The sequence below is a fragment of the Cricetulus griseus genome, chromosome 10 (genome assembly GCF_003668045.3).
Source record: "Cricetulus griseus strain 17A/GY chromosome 10, alternate assembly CriGri-PICRH-1.0, whole genome shotgun sequence".
Taxonomy (NCBI): domain Eukaryota; kingdom Metazoa; phylum Chordata; class Mammalia; order Rodentia; family Cricetidae; genus Cricetulus; species Cricetulus griseus.
Genome location: NC_048603.1, coordinates 29,489,842 through 29,505,518, shown reverse-complemented (window position 1 = coordinate 29,505,518; position 15,677 = coordinate 29,489,842). Strand labels below are relative to the sequence as shown.

At 47.1% G+C, this 15,677-nt stretch overlaps 1 protein-coding gene across 4 annotated transcripts in view; it reads right to left on the bottom strand.

Moving 5' to 3' along the window:
- Window positions 1-15,677, bottom strand: part of LOC100756717 (ATPase family AAA domain-containing protein 2) — a 51,649-nt gene that overhangs the window by 35,490 nt on the left and 482 nt on the right. Inside the window, exons 1-3 of one of the 4 annotated variants that reach the window (XM_027431647.2) lie at window positions 10,304-10,630; window positions 3,905-4,053; window positions 1,278-1,327 (exon numbers count right to left, since the gene is read on the bottom strand). In XM_027431647.2, the coding sequence (XP_027287448.1) occupies window positions 1,278-1,327; window positions 3,905-4,053; window positions 10,304-10,477 (373 nt within the window). In that variant the 5' untranslated portion in view covers window positions 10,478-10,630. Of the gene's footprint in view, window positions 1-1,277; window positions 1,328-3,904; window positions 4,054-8,236; window positions 8,370-10,303; window positions 10,631-15,677 lie in introns of those variants that run through there. The other 3 variants (XM_027431646.2, XM_027431649.2, XM_027431650.2) reach the window with 3 other exon arrangements.

Genomic DNA, 15,677 nt, shown 5'->3' with positions numbered 1-15,677 from the left:
CTCATATTTCCCCCCTCGGTTTTTCGAGACAGGGTTTCTCTGTGGCTTTGGAGGCTGTCCTGGAACTAGCTCTTGTAGACCAGACTGGTCTCGAACTCACAGAGATCCACCTACCTCTGCCTCCCAAGTGCTGGGATTAAAGGTGTGTGCCTATGAACAGCTACTTTCATGTAGCAAAATTATATGATGTTAAACTTGTTTTTCTAGAAGAAATTTTTAAATTGCAACATATACCTGTGGTATGACCTACCGCACTTGGGAGAAGATATGTCATATAAAGACTTGTATCAGAAAGTTTAAAGCAGTTTGTAATATCTCTAAATTGAAGACAACTCGAGTCTAGTAAAAGAGGGTGAGATACAGCCAGGTGTACAGAGCCTGCCTGCAATGCCCACCATCAGGGAGTTCCTGAGTTTCTAAGATCAGCCTGGTAATAAGTCACGGCATATTCATAGAATCCTACACAACTACAAAAGGAACAACATGGACAATACGTAAAATTAATTTTGCTACATGAAAGAAATGATATAAAATATCCTGTATGATTTGTTTACATAAATCTTGAGGTAACATAAACTAATCTAAAGCAATAGAAAACATGCCAGGCAGTGATGGCATACACCTTTAACCCCAGCATTCAGGAAGTAGAGGCAGGAGGATCTCTGTGAGTTTGAGGCCAGCCTGGTCTGTAGGATGTGTGCCAGGATAGCATGGCTACTCAGAGAAACCCTATCTTGGGTTTCTCAAGAAGACTGGTGATTACTATGGAATCTGTCAGCCAGGAACTAGAGGACCTAAGATCGATTAGATAAAAGTCTTAGTCACTGTTCTACTGCTGTGAAGAGACACCACCAGGCCAAAGGCAACTCCTTTTTGAAAAAGCTTGCTTTTTCAAAGCAAGGGGCTTGCTTAGTTTCAGGTTTAGTCCACTGTTATCATGGCCTGGAGCTTGCAGACAGTTGCTAAAGCCACAGCTAAGAGAACATCCCGTGCAGTAGGTGGGGAAAGGGCGACATGAGGCCTGGCTTGGGCTTCCTTCTAATTCTATCAGAGCTCCACCCCCTGGTGATTTAGTAATTAAATATATGAGCCTTTAGGGGCAATTCTTATTCAAACCACCACAGGAGTTTGAAGAAAGTTTTAGGGGTAAAGGTTATTTTTACTATACTAGTATATGATGGCTTCTTTTACAAACTGTCAAATCTACACTTTATGTTCAATAAACGTATACTACGAATCATGTTTTTAAAAGCTGAAATGCTGTAAGCACAACTTACCTTCTTCACACTCTTCTTTTTCTTTAGCAGCCTGCTGTCGAGCCAATTGCCTATATAAAAAAATGTTAAACAATCTAAAAATAAAATTGACAACATGTTTAAATCCTACATCCTATTCAACAAACTAAGGTGGTAACTTAAGTCAAGAAAGTAAGAAACTGCTGGGTGTTGGTGGTGCATGCCTTTAATCCCAGCACTCGGGAGGCAGAAGCAGGCAGATCTCTGTGAGTTTGAGGCCAGCCTGGTCTCCAGAGCGAGTGCCAGGATAGGCTCCAAAGCTACACAGAGAAACCCTGTCTCGGGGGAAAAAAAAAAAAAAGAGAGAGAGAGAGAGAGAGAGAGAGAGAGAGAGAGAGAGAGAGAGAGAGAAACTCAGACACTAAAAGAAACAAGCATCTATATGTTATGACTGCACAAAAGTCTGTTTGGATTTTGAGATGGAGTCTCACATTATAGCCCAGGCTGGATATGAACTAATGGCAGAGCTCCTGCCTTACCCTTCATTTTCCCCTATGTGTCTGTCCATGTGGAATCCAGAAGGCGTTGGACACTCTGGAGCTGACTCGCTGCTGGGAACTGAATTTGGCTCCAGCAGAAGAGCAGGAAGCCCTCTGAGCTGCTGAGCCATCTCCCCAGCTCCACCCGACACAGCCTTCTCAGTGTGAGGATTACAGCTGTCAACTACCACACTGGCTATTAACTCCTCGACAAACAGAAAAATGAAGTCAAAGTGTCTCACTTGAAGAGTGAAATTCTTGCACTATGTATTTTAAGTCTAGTTGAAGGAAACATTGTATAAAAGCAGGTTTCATACAAGGGTATGGCAATCTCATAACCGTGAGTCATTTGGAATTCTAAAGAGAATTAATGGCCCTTGGAAATATGTTAATTCCTTTCTATGAACAATTGCCTCCTTGAAGCTAATCACACAGCACTTGAGAAACTGGGTCAAAAGGATCACCATGGAGTGCTCACGCACTAAGAAAGCAGACACATAAATCTCTGGGTTCAAGGCCAGCCTGGTCTACATATCAAGTGGCAGGACAGCCAGGGCTTTACAGGGAGACCTTATCTCAACAAACAAGTAACTAAATAAATACAAAGGGATAACCATGAGTCCAAGCCCAGCTTTTAATGCATAATGAATTCAAGGCTACACTTACATAGAGAATTGTCAAACTAATTACCCCCTCCACGACCAAAAATTATATAAACAATCTACTGAATTAAAAAAATAAACAAAAAAACAAAAAAGTCCCCAAAGTCTAAAAAACAGGACTTCATCATCTTTCAAACCCTATACATACTATTAACTTAAATGTATTAACCCTATTCTCCGTAAGCACAAATATTGTTCTTTAAAATGAATCAAGGACTACGGATATAGTTCAGTGGTAAAACACTTCCTAGTGTAAGGTCTTTTCAGCATCAAAAAAAAAAAAAAAAAAAGTTCTAAAAAATTTTTACAAATTGACACAGTGCCCACTGTATAAGCACGAGGACTTGCAGTACCCAACTAGAGGCTGGGAGTGGAGGGAGACGTGGTGGGGGTGGGCTGAAACAAGCATGTCTCCAGAGGTTATTATTGTCAGCTCGAGACAGTCAACGGGAGAAGACACCTAATACGGACCTCTGGCCTACATCAAAGCATGCACACTCCTACACACACATGCATACACTCAAAAATGCACGCATGCACACCACATAAAGACAAAAAAACCACAAAAACGTTCTAGAATAATTCACCCATATATCCTTTGAAATGTGAATAGCATTAATTCCTTACCTTTCTTGGGACACAGGTAAGAACCAAAGAGAAAATAAATGCTTTTAATTTAAAATAGGGCCAGCAGGATGGCTCAATGGGTAAATGCACCTGCCACAAAGGCTGTTGAGTTCAGTTTTATCCCTGGAATCAACATAGCAGAAGGAAAAGTTCCTGGCAGTTGTCTTCTGCATGTACAAATGCTCAATTAATACACATAAAGAAAAGAGGTCTGAGCCCTGCCCATAAAACCACGTAAAAACTTCAAATGAAGCAATTAAAGTAGTAATTTTTTGTTGCTGTTATTGTACTCGCCCAGATGGGTTTTTAATTTTACAGAAATTATGAACTTTTTTGTGTAGTTGCCAGACAGCCAATTCTGTGCCTATCAAAACTATTAGACACTGTAGCATGAAAACAGCCATAGATATAAAGCATGATTTCACAGGTCTCACGTACTTCCTAGAGATCACTGGCGTGCTCTCTAAACCCCAGTCATGAACACCATGAGCCAAGAAATAGATGGATTCACCACAGTGGGACGGCATTGGATCTTTCAGACACAGATAGATGGAAAATGGGGTGAAAAGGGAAGAAAAAAAAGTTACAATATAGGGTGCTGGCAACAGTGAAAAACACAACATGAAGAGGAGTTCAAAATCAAGACCCCGTGGAGAACATCGAGGAAGACACGCCACATCAATCTCTGAACACCACATGCATCAACATTCAAACCTGCCTACATACATGCATGGACGACACATGTAAATATACATAAAAAGTAAAATGAAAAAAAAATGCAGCTTCTTTAAAATACTATTTTAAAGTCATTTTGAATTAGTGGTCAAGCATCTTGTATTACCTTGTGAAATGTCTGCCATTAGTGTGTTTCTCTGTTCTTTCCATAGTCTTATCAAAACTAGAATCGGAAGAAATCTGTTCTTTTTTCCTCAAAGATCTTAAAGAATGCGAATGGTGGTAGATTTCAACTCCCTTAACTGAAGATCCATCCTTTAAAAAAAAATTAAGAATACCATTATAAGTTTTACTTTAGTTAAGACCAACTTTAAGTCCTAAGAATTTTCTCTGATTACAAGTTAATAACAGTTGTTCTGAGTACAGGATTTTTTTATACCTCCCCCAAGAAACAATAAATCAAAATAAATAACTATTCACTAGAATAGAATCAGTAAAGTCTCTGAAACTGCAAATACAGGCATGGTAGGTGGCGAATGGCTGCAACCCCAGTACTTGGGATGGAAATAGGAATAGGCTCAGAAGTTCAAGGTCAACCTCAGTTACACAGCAAAGGATAAGGTCAGCCAGATGGTTCAGCGCTAAAGGCATTTGCTTCCCAGGCTGAAGACCTGAATGAAAATTCTAGGATCCACACAGTGGAAGGAAAGAACAGACTCGTGCAAGTCGTCCTGATTCCCCCACCACATACATGTGAAAAACTTAAATTTAAATGTATATACATGTATCAATAGGAATTACCAACAGAGTGAAAAAAAAAAAAGGCAACCCACTGAATGGGAGAAATATATCTATTATATACAAATAACTAATATTTCTTCTTTTAAAATTTATTGAGCTGGGAAGTGGTGACACATGCTATTAATTAATCCCAGTCCTCGGGAGGCAGAGGCAGGTGAATCTCTGAGTTCAAGGCCAGCCTGGTCTATTGAGGGACTTACAGGACAGCCCAGGGCAAACACATACAGAAACCCTGTCTTGAAAAACAATAATAACAAAAGGTACCACCTTCTGGGTATACATCCAAGGAAATGAAAGCAGCAGGGGCTCAGACACTACCTACCCATGTTCACTTCAGCCAAGAAATGGGATCCACCCAACCATCCATTTACAGAAGGGTAACGCAGGGTCGGGCTGTCAAGATGACTCATGAAGGCACTTGCCATGACACCTGATTACCTGAGTTCAATCCTCAGTGCCCACATGGTAATAGACTAAACTGACTTACCTGCCCGCCCCCCAATAATGTAACATTTTAGGTTGTTAAAAATGCAACAGAATATTATCATGCCTTTAAAAAGAATGGAAATTTAGAGGGACAGTTCAACAATTAAGAGCAACTGTCTACTTTTTCTGAGGACCTGGATTGATGCCCAACACCCATATGGTGGCTCACAACTGATACTCTCTCAACAGACAACAGGCATATATGTGGTACACAGATACACATGCAAACCAAATCTAATTTATCTCATCAAATCCCTAGTCTAGGCCGGGTGGTGGCAGCGCACACATCTAATCCAGCACTCGGGAGGCAGAGGCAGGAGGATCTCTGTGAGTTTGAGGCCAGCCTGGTCTATAAGAGTGAGGTCCAGGACAGCGTCCAAAGCCACAGAGAAACCCTGTCTCAAAAAACAAACAAACAAAATCCCTAGTCTAGCTCTTTAGGGCTTCCTAGTATGGCAAATTCTTAAGCTAAAATGAAGAACACTTTCTGGCTCATACGCCATGAAGACCAACTCCACAAAGCTCCACTCACCAGTCCACGCCAAAATCTCCCTACTCTCACTTTTAGCACCTCATTGAACTCTATGTTTTTTACTATGAAAAAAGAAAGAAAGAAAGAAAAAAGTTGCAAGTAGCCCAGGCCAGCCCTGCAATGAAGCAGAGGACAAATTTCAACTTCTGCTATTCTGACCTCTGCCTGTTAGGCATAGGCACATACCACTATACTAGGCTCTAGTAAAAGTCAAAACAAAGTTGCCATATGTTGCACAAATTAGTATTGAGTATAGTGGTTTTCCAGATGTTTAAACAATTTTCTAAAAAGCGCGTGCGTACACACACACACACACACACACACACACACACACACACACACTTCTATATACTGCAGTATCAATAAAACAAGCAGCTAGGTGTGGGTGGCTCAGGCCTTTAATCCCAGCACTCGGGAAAGAGAGGCAGGTGAACCAGGCAGGTGAACCTCTGTGAGTTTCAGGCCAGCCTGGTCTACATGGGGAACTCCTGGCCAGATAAGGCTAAATAAATAGTGAGACCCTGTCTCAAAACCAAACATTTGGACTGTGAGATCCAGTTTGGTGCTGGAGTGCTTGCCTAGCTTACACAAAACCCTACGAAAGTGTAGGTGAATACAATCCAGAACTCATGTCATGTACAACCAATCACCCCCACATATACCTCTTCTACTATCTACTACCCATCTTCAACTGACTCTTCAGAATAAAAACAAAAACCAAATTTACAGAAATCAAAGAGTTATAGACTTGTCAAAGAACAGAAATAGATAATGACTATTCTGACTCTAAGAGGAAAAAGAAACCACAGAAAATGCATCCAACTCATAAGGTTATATGAACTCATATGAAAACAGGGGTTTAAAAAAGCCTGCTAAATAGTATCATACTAAGAAAAAAACAAAACACAAATCTTAACAGCGATAACATTCAAACTGTCAAAAGTAGCTTGGGTTGGGCAGAATGCTCCTGCAAAGAAGTCCTGCTGTCAACAACAAGGTGGTGACCTGAGGTATACCATCAACTTCACAAGCACAACCATGGAGTGGGCAAGAAACGTGCCCCTTAGGCACCCAAAGACATCGGGAAATTTGCCATGAAGGAGATGGGGACTCCAGATATGCACACTGGTAACAGGTTCAAAAACATGGGAACATTCAACATTGTATCCACATTTGTTCAGCAAATGTTACGAAGGTGAGGACTCACTAAACAAACTCTACATATTGGTAACTTAAGTAACTGATAGCACATTAAAAGAATCTACAGTCAATGCAAATGAGAACTGCCTCAAGAAAAAAAAGTACGATGTAGTTATGGGTCACTCTCAGTTCCTTCAGAATGTAAAGGTCAGTCTCCAATATTTATCCAAGAAAAAATCCAAATTAATGAATTAGAATGAATAAATTTAACCACCCAAAGTACCATCTCTACTACCTATTGATAAGAAAGGGAATTAGGACATTTTCAGATATCAGGGTGATAGGGAGTTAACCCTTTGAAACATACCTTTGATTTAAAGGAAGGGACTGAATACAAAGCCCCCATATTAAAAAACTTTTCATTCTTGGTATTGATGGGGTTTTGTATAGGAATCTGTTATCCATGAGGACTACTTATTTAAATCCAACATGACACTTTGTGACTAATTAGATCTACAAAAATGCCTTGGTTTAAAGAAGGGAGGAATACTTTTATTTCAAAAAGATAAAATGTGGCCAGGTGGTAGTGGTGAACACCTTTAATCCCAGCACTCCCCAGGCAGATCTCTGAGTTCAAGGCCCGCCTGGTCTTGTATAGTGAGTTCTAAGACAGTCAGAGCTACACAGAGAAACCCTGTCTCAAAACAAAAAAAGATAAAATGTGTACTGTATGTATAGCATGTATATATAATGCCTAACTTCTTTGTCAATAATGACAACCAAGCCAGGCCAGTGGTGGCGCAGGCCTTTGGACCTTGGGAGGCAGAGGCAGAGGGATCTCTCTGAGTTCAAGGCCAGCCTGGTCTACAAAGTGAGTTCCAGGACAGCTAGTGCGACTCAGTGAAACCCCCGCAGCAAAAAGAAATAAATACATACATAAATAAATGTAATGACAACAATAAACAAATACTTCATCTACTATGTGCCATGTTCTGCTCTAGAATACAGTGCTAACAGAAAAATTAAAAAAAAAAATTAAGCCCCTATAGTTACATTTGACTTAAGGAGACCTATAAATAAGAAAAGTTGGGAGATTATAGATATCCTTGAAGGCTGCAATTCCTAGAACAGAATTAAAAAAAAAAAAAAAGATGTGAAGAGGACTGGGCTTGTAATTTTGACTAAGAAACGTTGACCTTACTCTGATCTCATGCTCCTTCCTGCATCCCTAAACAAATCAGTGAACTTTTTCAATTCATTAGCAACGACTTCAGAAGCTGGGGGGAAGGAGACCAGACGAGAGGAGACGAGACTATCCAGACTATCGAGAGGAGACGAGACTATCGAGACTATCGTTCCATCCCAGTCCCCACGGAATCACAGACTCAACTTTCTGTAGCGACCCTGACACAAGACTAACACATTGTGGACGACGTGGACACTGCTGCTGCGTCACTCACTCCCCACCCCAGCAACCCTATCCATCGGGCCCCTGGCCGGCTCGCCCGCTCGTCCCTCACTGGTGGAGACTTTGGCTACCTGTGTGTGTCAGCTGCTTCCTTAGCCGCAGCCTTCCGGGTGAACGCGGTCCCCTCCCACTGCCAACAAGTGGGGAGACGCCTGTCCCTGGGGACTGACTCTGCCGCTTTTGCAAGGTCGCCCTGGTCCTCGAGATGGGCAAGCGGGTCTCTGTCCTTTGCAAACCCCTCTGCTGACGCTGCAACTGCGGGGGTGGGGTGGGGTTGGGGAGAACCGAGAGGCAGAGGTACCCCAAGTTGCAATCTCACAACTTTCTACCGCCTTCCGGTTGACGGGGGAGGGGGCGATCCTCTCTACCTGTCATCACCACGGGGTCCCTAAAGCTTGTCCCGGAGACTCAAAGGAAGTGCACACGCCACGCCACAGCTCGTCCTCCTCCACCCCAGGCACCCTGAGCTCGGTCTTACTGGGGAGCCCCGCGGGAGTGAGTTAGCGCCTGTGCTCGCGCCCCCTAAAGTGCTCCCGCGCTTGCAGTCCCTAAAGTGCTGCTGTGCTCACACCCCCTACAGTGCTGCTGCGCTCGCACCCCCTAAAGTGCTGCTGTGTTCGCACCCCCTAAAGTGCTCCGGTGCTGGCACACCCTAAAGTGCTCCCGAGCTTGCAGTCCCTAAATTGCTGCTGTGCTCGCACCCCCTACAGTGCTCCGGTGCTCACACCCCCTACAGTGCTGCTGCGCTCGCACCCCCTAAAGTGCTGCTGTGTTCGCACCCCCTAAAGTGCTCCGGTGCTGGCACACCCTAAAGTGCTCCCGAGCTTGCAGTCCCTAAAGTGCTGCTGTGCTCACACCCCCTACAGTGCTCCGGTGCTCACACCCCCTACAGTGCTGCTGCGCTCGCACCCCCTAAAGTGCTGCTGTGTTCCCACCCCGTAAAGTGCTCCGGTGCTGGCACCCCCTAAAGTGCTGCTGTGCTCGCACCCCCTAAAGTGCTCCCGCGCTTGCAGTCCCTAAATTGCTGCTGTGCTCGCACCCCCTACAGTGCTCCGGTGCTCACACCCCCTACAGTGCTGCTGCGCTCGCACCCCCTAAAGTGCTGCTGTGTTCCCACCCCGTAAAGTGCTCCGGTGCTGGCACCCCCTAAAGTGCTGCTGTGCTCGCACCCCCTAAAGTGCTCCCGCGCTTGCAGTCCCTAAATTGCTGCTGTGCTCGCACCCCCTACAGTGCTCCGGTGCTCACACCCCCTACAGTGCTGCTGTGCTCGCACCCCCGAAAGTGCTGCTGTGCTCGCACCCCCAAAGTGCTCCCGCGCTCGCACCCCCGAAAGTGCTCCCGCGCTCGCATCCCCTAAAGTGCTCCGGTGCTCGCACCCCCTAAAGTGCTGCGGTGCTGGCACCCCCGAAAGTGCTCCCGCGCTCGCACCCCCAAACTACTCCCGCGCTCGCACCCCCCTAAAGTGCTCCCGCGCTCGCACCCCCTAAAGCGCTCCCGCGCTCGCACCCCCTAAACTACTCCCGTGCTCGCACCCCCTAAGTGCTCCGGTGCTCGCACCCCCTAAAGTGCTGCGGTGCTGGCACCCCCTAAACTACTCCCGCGCTCGCACCCCCAAACTACTCCCGCGCTCGCACCCCCCTAAAGTGCTCCCGCGCTCGCACCCCCTAAAGCGCTCCCGCGCTCGCACCCCCTAAACTACTCCCGTGCTCGCACCCCCTAAGTGCTCCGGTGCTCGCACCCCCTAAAGTGCTGCGGTGCTGGCACCCCCGAAAGTGCTCCCGCGCTCGCACGCGCTCGCCCGACTGACGCGACCGGGGAAGGCACCGGGCCAGGGGGAGGGGAGGGCGAACAGGGGAGGGGAGGGGAGGAGGGGAGGGGAGGGAGAGCAGGGGAGGGAGGGGAGCGGCCCAGGCCACCACCTCGGCTCGGGGCTACGCCGCGGCCTCAGCTCTCGCGGAGGAAGAGGTGGCGACAACCGCTCAGCCCGCTCGCAGCCGGCGGGCTCTGCGTCCCCGGACCCTCCTCCGGCCACCCCCGCGGCGCGCGGGTCCCCTCGGCTCGCCCCTCGGCTCGCCGGGCCCCCGGGGCGCGGCTCCACCCCGCCGGGGACCCCCCCCTCCCCCGGGCCCGGTACTCACGGCCTCCGCCGCGGCGGGGACGGCGGCGGGTTTGTCGGCGGCTCGGGCCGAGCCGGGCCGCCGCCGGCCGCGGTCCTCCAGGCAGAGGAGCTCGCCCGACAGGTCCAGGGAGTCGGCGGCCGAGGAGGTGGCGGAGCGGCTGTGCAGCTCCAGGCTGCTGCGGAGGACCACCATGGTGTCGCGCTGCAGGGCCCGTCGTGAGGAAGCGGGGAGAGCGGCCCGGGGCTCGCCGTCCGCCTCTCAGGCGCTGCCGCGCTCCGAATTCTGGCGCCACAAACTGCGCGCCCAGCGGCCTCAGCGTGCGAGCCAGCCAGCCAGCCAGCGAGCGAGCCAGCCAGCGAGCCAGCGCGCGCGCCGCGCGCGGATCCCTCCGCCCGCCGCCGCCGGCCCCGCCCCCCGCGCAGCAGGCCCCGCCCCCGCAGCCTCAGGCCCGCCTCCGCAGCCGCCGGCCCCGCCCCCGCAGCCGCGGGCTGGCCCAGGCGGACGAACCCGAGGCTCTCGTCCCGTCCGCCGAGCGCGGGAGAGCCTGTGCGCACGCCAGTGAGCTGCGGAGGAGGAGGAGGAGGAGGAGGAGGAGGAGGAAGGGGAGGAGGAGGAGGAGGAGGGCCTACCGGGACCGCGCGAGCTCTTTCTTCCTCCTATAGTTCCGGCTCGCCGCCTCCGGTGGAGGGAGACGGAGCGAGCGGTGCAGCGTCTGGTTTGGAATTTTGGCGCGCGTGGACCCGGAGGCTCCCCGCCCTTTGGCCACCTGCCGGCTGCTTCCCGCCTTCTAGGCTGCAAACGCAAATGCAAATGCAAAATGCAAAAAACAACAAGTCCTTCAACCCGCTGCAAGGCGAGCACTCTGCCGCCTTTGAGACAAAAGAGGTTTTTTTTGTTGTTGTTGATGATGATGATGAACGAAGGAAAGTAATTTATAAGCTAATCGACCTTAATGAGAGTTTAAAAGAGTTGACAATAGCCGTTGGGATAGACGGAGTCATAGGATGCGTACCAGGGATAAGAGTGTAAAAATCCTAATCTTACAGAAGCCTAACTTGTTGTAAACCGTTAAAGGTGATTAAGACACGCAAGTTAATGGTTAGTCACCTTATAAATGACCAAATTCTTTAGTGTGTGCTTAGAACTGTGTATGTATTCATGCTAACTACAAATGCAGTCCATTAACAGACACGAACTTTAAGCCTTCTGTGTATGTCAGGGTTAAACCTAAAGCAAGTAACTAAAAACAAGTTTTTAAAAATCAGATACACTCAAGAGATTGGATGACAGCCCTCAAAGAGAATTTGCTGATTGACAGCAATATCAACTTGTGGTAACAGCCGCTGAGGTAGCCCCAAAGAAGATGGGCAGCAAGGGACTCTACCTGGCCCTGCTGCAAGTGTAGTTACTCAGACCCCGTTTCACACACCACCAGGGCCTGTCTGAAGTGTGGACACTGGTTGACTGCTGTACTCTGCCTCGAGAAAGTAGTTCTGTTCCCCTAGAATTCCTATAAAGACTTAACGGTGCCGCTTTGAGTGGTGGTGTGAAACTGAGGGCCTTTGCCCCAAACCCAGTCATCAAGATCACCTTGGAGCAGCCCAGGATGGCTGTTCAGGTAGCAGGTAAATCTTTGTCATTCTTAATTGACACAAGGCCATTTGGCATTTTAAAAAAAAGCCTTGCAAAATAAGTGATGTCTAGAAGTTTCAATTTGTTAGGAAAATGTATCACTGAGTTTCTAACCTTTCCAGCTCTGGCCCATTTTGATTAGAGATACTTTCTTTCTTTCTTTTTTGTTTTTTTTTTGTTTTTTTTTTTGTTTTTTTTTTTTTTTTTTTTTTTTTTTTTTTTTTTTTTAGCACAGGGTTTCTTTGTGTACGCCTGGCTTTCCTGGAACTAACTCCCTCTACTGTAGACCAAGTTGGCCTGGAACTCACAGAGATCCACCTGCCTCTACCTCCCAAGTGCTGGGATTAAAGGTGTGTGCCACCACCACCCAGTGTCCACATGTCCCTAGCCAATTCTTTGTTCTGATACAGAAGAAACTGGAATCCTAGTGGGCATCTGTTGGCCCCTGATACCCTATAATATGTCTGCTTTCCATCCCTGGAATGCTGGTATTGGCTTCTGTACCATCATACCCATTTTCTGTGCTGGAGATTAAGTCAAGGGTTTCTTTCATGGTAGGCAAACATTCTACCAACCGAGTTACATCTCCAGCCACCTGCACCTTAACTAAAAAGGATTTATGAGGGGTTGGAGAGATGGCTCAGTAGTGAGCCATCTTTCAGAGGACTCGGGTTCAATTCCCAGCATCCACATGACAGCTCACAACTGTCCGTTCCAGCCGGGCGTTGGTGGCACACACCTTTAATCCCAGCACTGGGGGGGGGGGGGCAGATGCAGACAGATCTCTGTGAGTTCTAGACCAGCCTGGTCTACAAGAGCCAGTTCCAGAACAGCCTCCAAAGCCACAGAGAAACCCTGTCTTGAAAAACAGACAAACAAACAAACAAAAACCTGTCTGTTCCAGGGGACCCTATACCCTCCTGCAGGCAAAACACCAACGCACACAAACTAAAAAAGAAGAAAAAAATATTAGCCTGGCACTGGAGAGATAGCTTAGTAGTTGTGAACACTTACTGTTCTTTCAGAGGAGCCAAGTTCGGTTCCTGTCACAGGTGTTAAAAAATGGGGGGGGGGTGTTTATGCCCAGTCATAATGCTTAGCCTTTGCCCAAAGAGATATGAGAATAATGCCAGGATTATAATTTCAAAGTGATGCAGTTTTTTTTTTTTTTGTATTGGGTACTCAAGTCACATGATACCAACATAGAAACCCCTGCTTTAGGAGACTTAAGAAAACATTCATGTAGTTTCTGTGAGCTGTGTCAGTAGAGTGACTCCCTCCCCTTCTTTCACACCCCCCCCCCACTAAAACAACTGCTTGGGAAAGCTAAACACTGCTAGGAAATTTTATTATCTGTTCTTGCCAGCACTTAGTGATAGGCCCTGACCCCCCCCCCCCCCGTGAGAACATTTACTGAAAAGATCTTATAATGGTCAACATGTATCATGTATCTTTGGCAATTCAGAAGTCTCTCTTAAGGACCCGAGAGCCTTTCCTTTGAAATGGAATCATCAGGAAGGGATACCGTTAACTCTAGAAGACTCTGTGGGGGGGACTATACTTCAAATAACTGTGACTTACATGATTGTGTGTTAGCGACTACTTGTGGGGGGGGAGGGGGCTGGTAAAGCCATTGCTTTTTGTTGTTGTTGTTGAGGCAGGGTTTCTCTGTGTAGCTTTGGAGCCTGTCCTGGAACTCACTCTGTAGACCAGGCTGGCCTCGAACTCACAGAGATCTGCCTGTCTCTGCTTCCCGAGTGTTGGGACTATAGGCTTGCACCACCACTGCCAGGGATGGTAAAGGCATTGTATCTGGCATGTTGGGATTTTTTTTAGGGGCACCTAAGCCCTGAGTGCGCCAGTGTGGGCTATATGAGAGAGACCCTGTCTCACCGCCACGTTTGTACACACAGCCAGAATCATCAGGAGACAAGCACAGAGTAGGCAGCAGTTGAATAGAAAGTGGTAACTAGGGGCTGGAGAGATGGCTCAGTGGTTAAGAACATGGTTTTTTTTCATGCAGAGGACCTGAGTTCAATTCCCAACACCCACATCAGGCAGTGTATGACTGCTTGTAACTCCAGCTCCGGGGGGGGGGGGGGGGGAGGAGCCTAACCTCAGGCACTTGTACGTATACATATACTCATACCTGTAAATACATGATAGTAAAGATATTAAAAAAGAAAGTGGTAACTACAAGGTAGACATAACCGTGTAATCAAAGGCTGGAGTAAAGTACGCAAGGAAGGACAAACTTGACCCTGGTTCCTGTCTATCTCCTTGAGGAAGGCTTGGCTTGGCTCTGAGAAGGCAGATCGGTTTGCTGGTATGGTAAGAGCAGATGGTGTGCACTTGCTGGGAGACAGGCAACCCCAGAACATGGTGTGTATGGTTGAATAGGTGGGGTTGGGTGCTGGGGTTGTGTATGGTTGAATGGGTGGGGTTGGGTGCTGGGGGGGGCAATCAGCACATGAGGGCAGAGTCTGAGAAGCAGGGGGATTCCTACAGAGCCTGGGGAAAAGAGTACTAGTGAGAGATGGAATAGGCTAGGAGGTCACTGTGCGACCCTGCTGGCCCCCCACAACCGTGTCCAGAGGGTTGAAGAAAGGTTAAACCTTCCAGGTCACAGAAGGACCAAATTCTGGGCGTATGTCCAGAGCTGACTCCACGCCATAATTAAGATGACCATACAACAGCCCGGTGGTGGTGGTGGTGGCGCACGCCTTTAATCCCAGCGCTCGGGAGGCAGAGGCAGACAGATTTCTGAGTTCGAGGCCAGCCTGGTCTACAGAGTGAGTTCCAGGACAGCCTCCAAAAGCCATACAGAGAAACCCTGTCCCGAAAAACAAATACAAAAACAAAACAAAACAAGATGATCATACAACTAGCTATGGTGCCTTCCTAGAAACTAGCTTTAGGGAGCCTCTTTCCCTTGCAATATCTCTTCAGCCTTCTATTGAGAAAGCTGAACTTCTCGATCATTTTACACTGAACAAGAACAGTTTAATGAGTTTTTTTTTTTTTTTGGCACAGAGCCTCTTTTGAAGCCAATATTCAAGCTGAAGCCGAAGCAATAAATTGGTAACAGACACAAACACATGTTTATTTTATTTTAAGGACTTATGGGTTTTGGAAGGCAGCTACATTCACCAATATACCACCAGCACAGCACTTTATGGGTTTTGGAACTGAGGTTGAGAGTCTGTGGGTGGCCTAGGCCTATAAACCAATCTTAAGAAGTACAGTTTCTTTCTCTGTCTCTCTCACTCTCTCTTTGTAGGTAAGTTCCCTGAGCAGTTACACATGTTCATTACAAACACAGGCAACTAGGAAATCTAAAGAGACGGTTCTCTATGTCCTTCAATCACTGTGCATAAACACTGTTTTGACAATGTTGGTGTCTTTCCTTCTGCAAATAAATACAATTAATACAGAATGCTACCCAGACTCTTTAATTTTTTTTTCTTTTGAGAAAAATTCTTATGTAGTTCAGGCTGGCTTTGTATTCAAAGCCATCCTCACACCTCAGTCTCCCGCATGCAGGGATTACCCAGCACCACACCTGGCTAGAACTTGTGCACTCACTAGATCAGTCTATCTTTCTATATATAAACACATGCATATATAAGTACTCGAAAATTGAAAGAAATTAAACAACAATATGGTGAGATTTGGGTGCAACCCCTCGGTTAGTTTTTTTTTTTTTCCTCTTTCTAGGTTCCTGCTCTGAAACTTCAGCTTTCAAACCCAAGCATCTCTT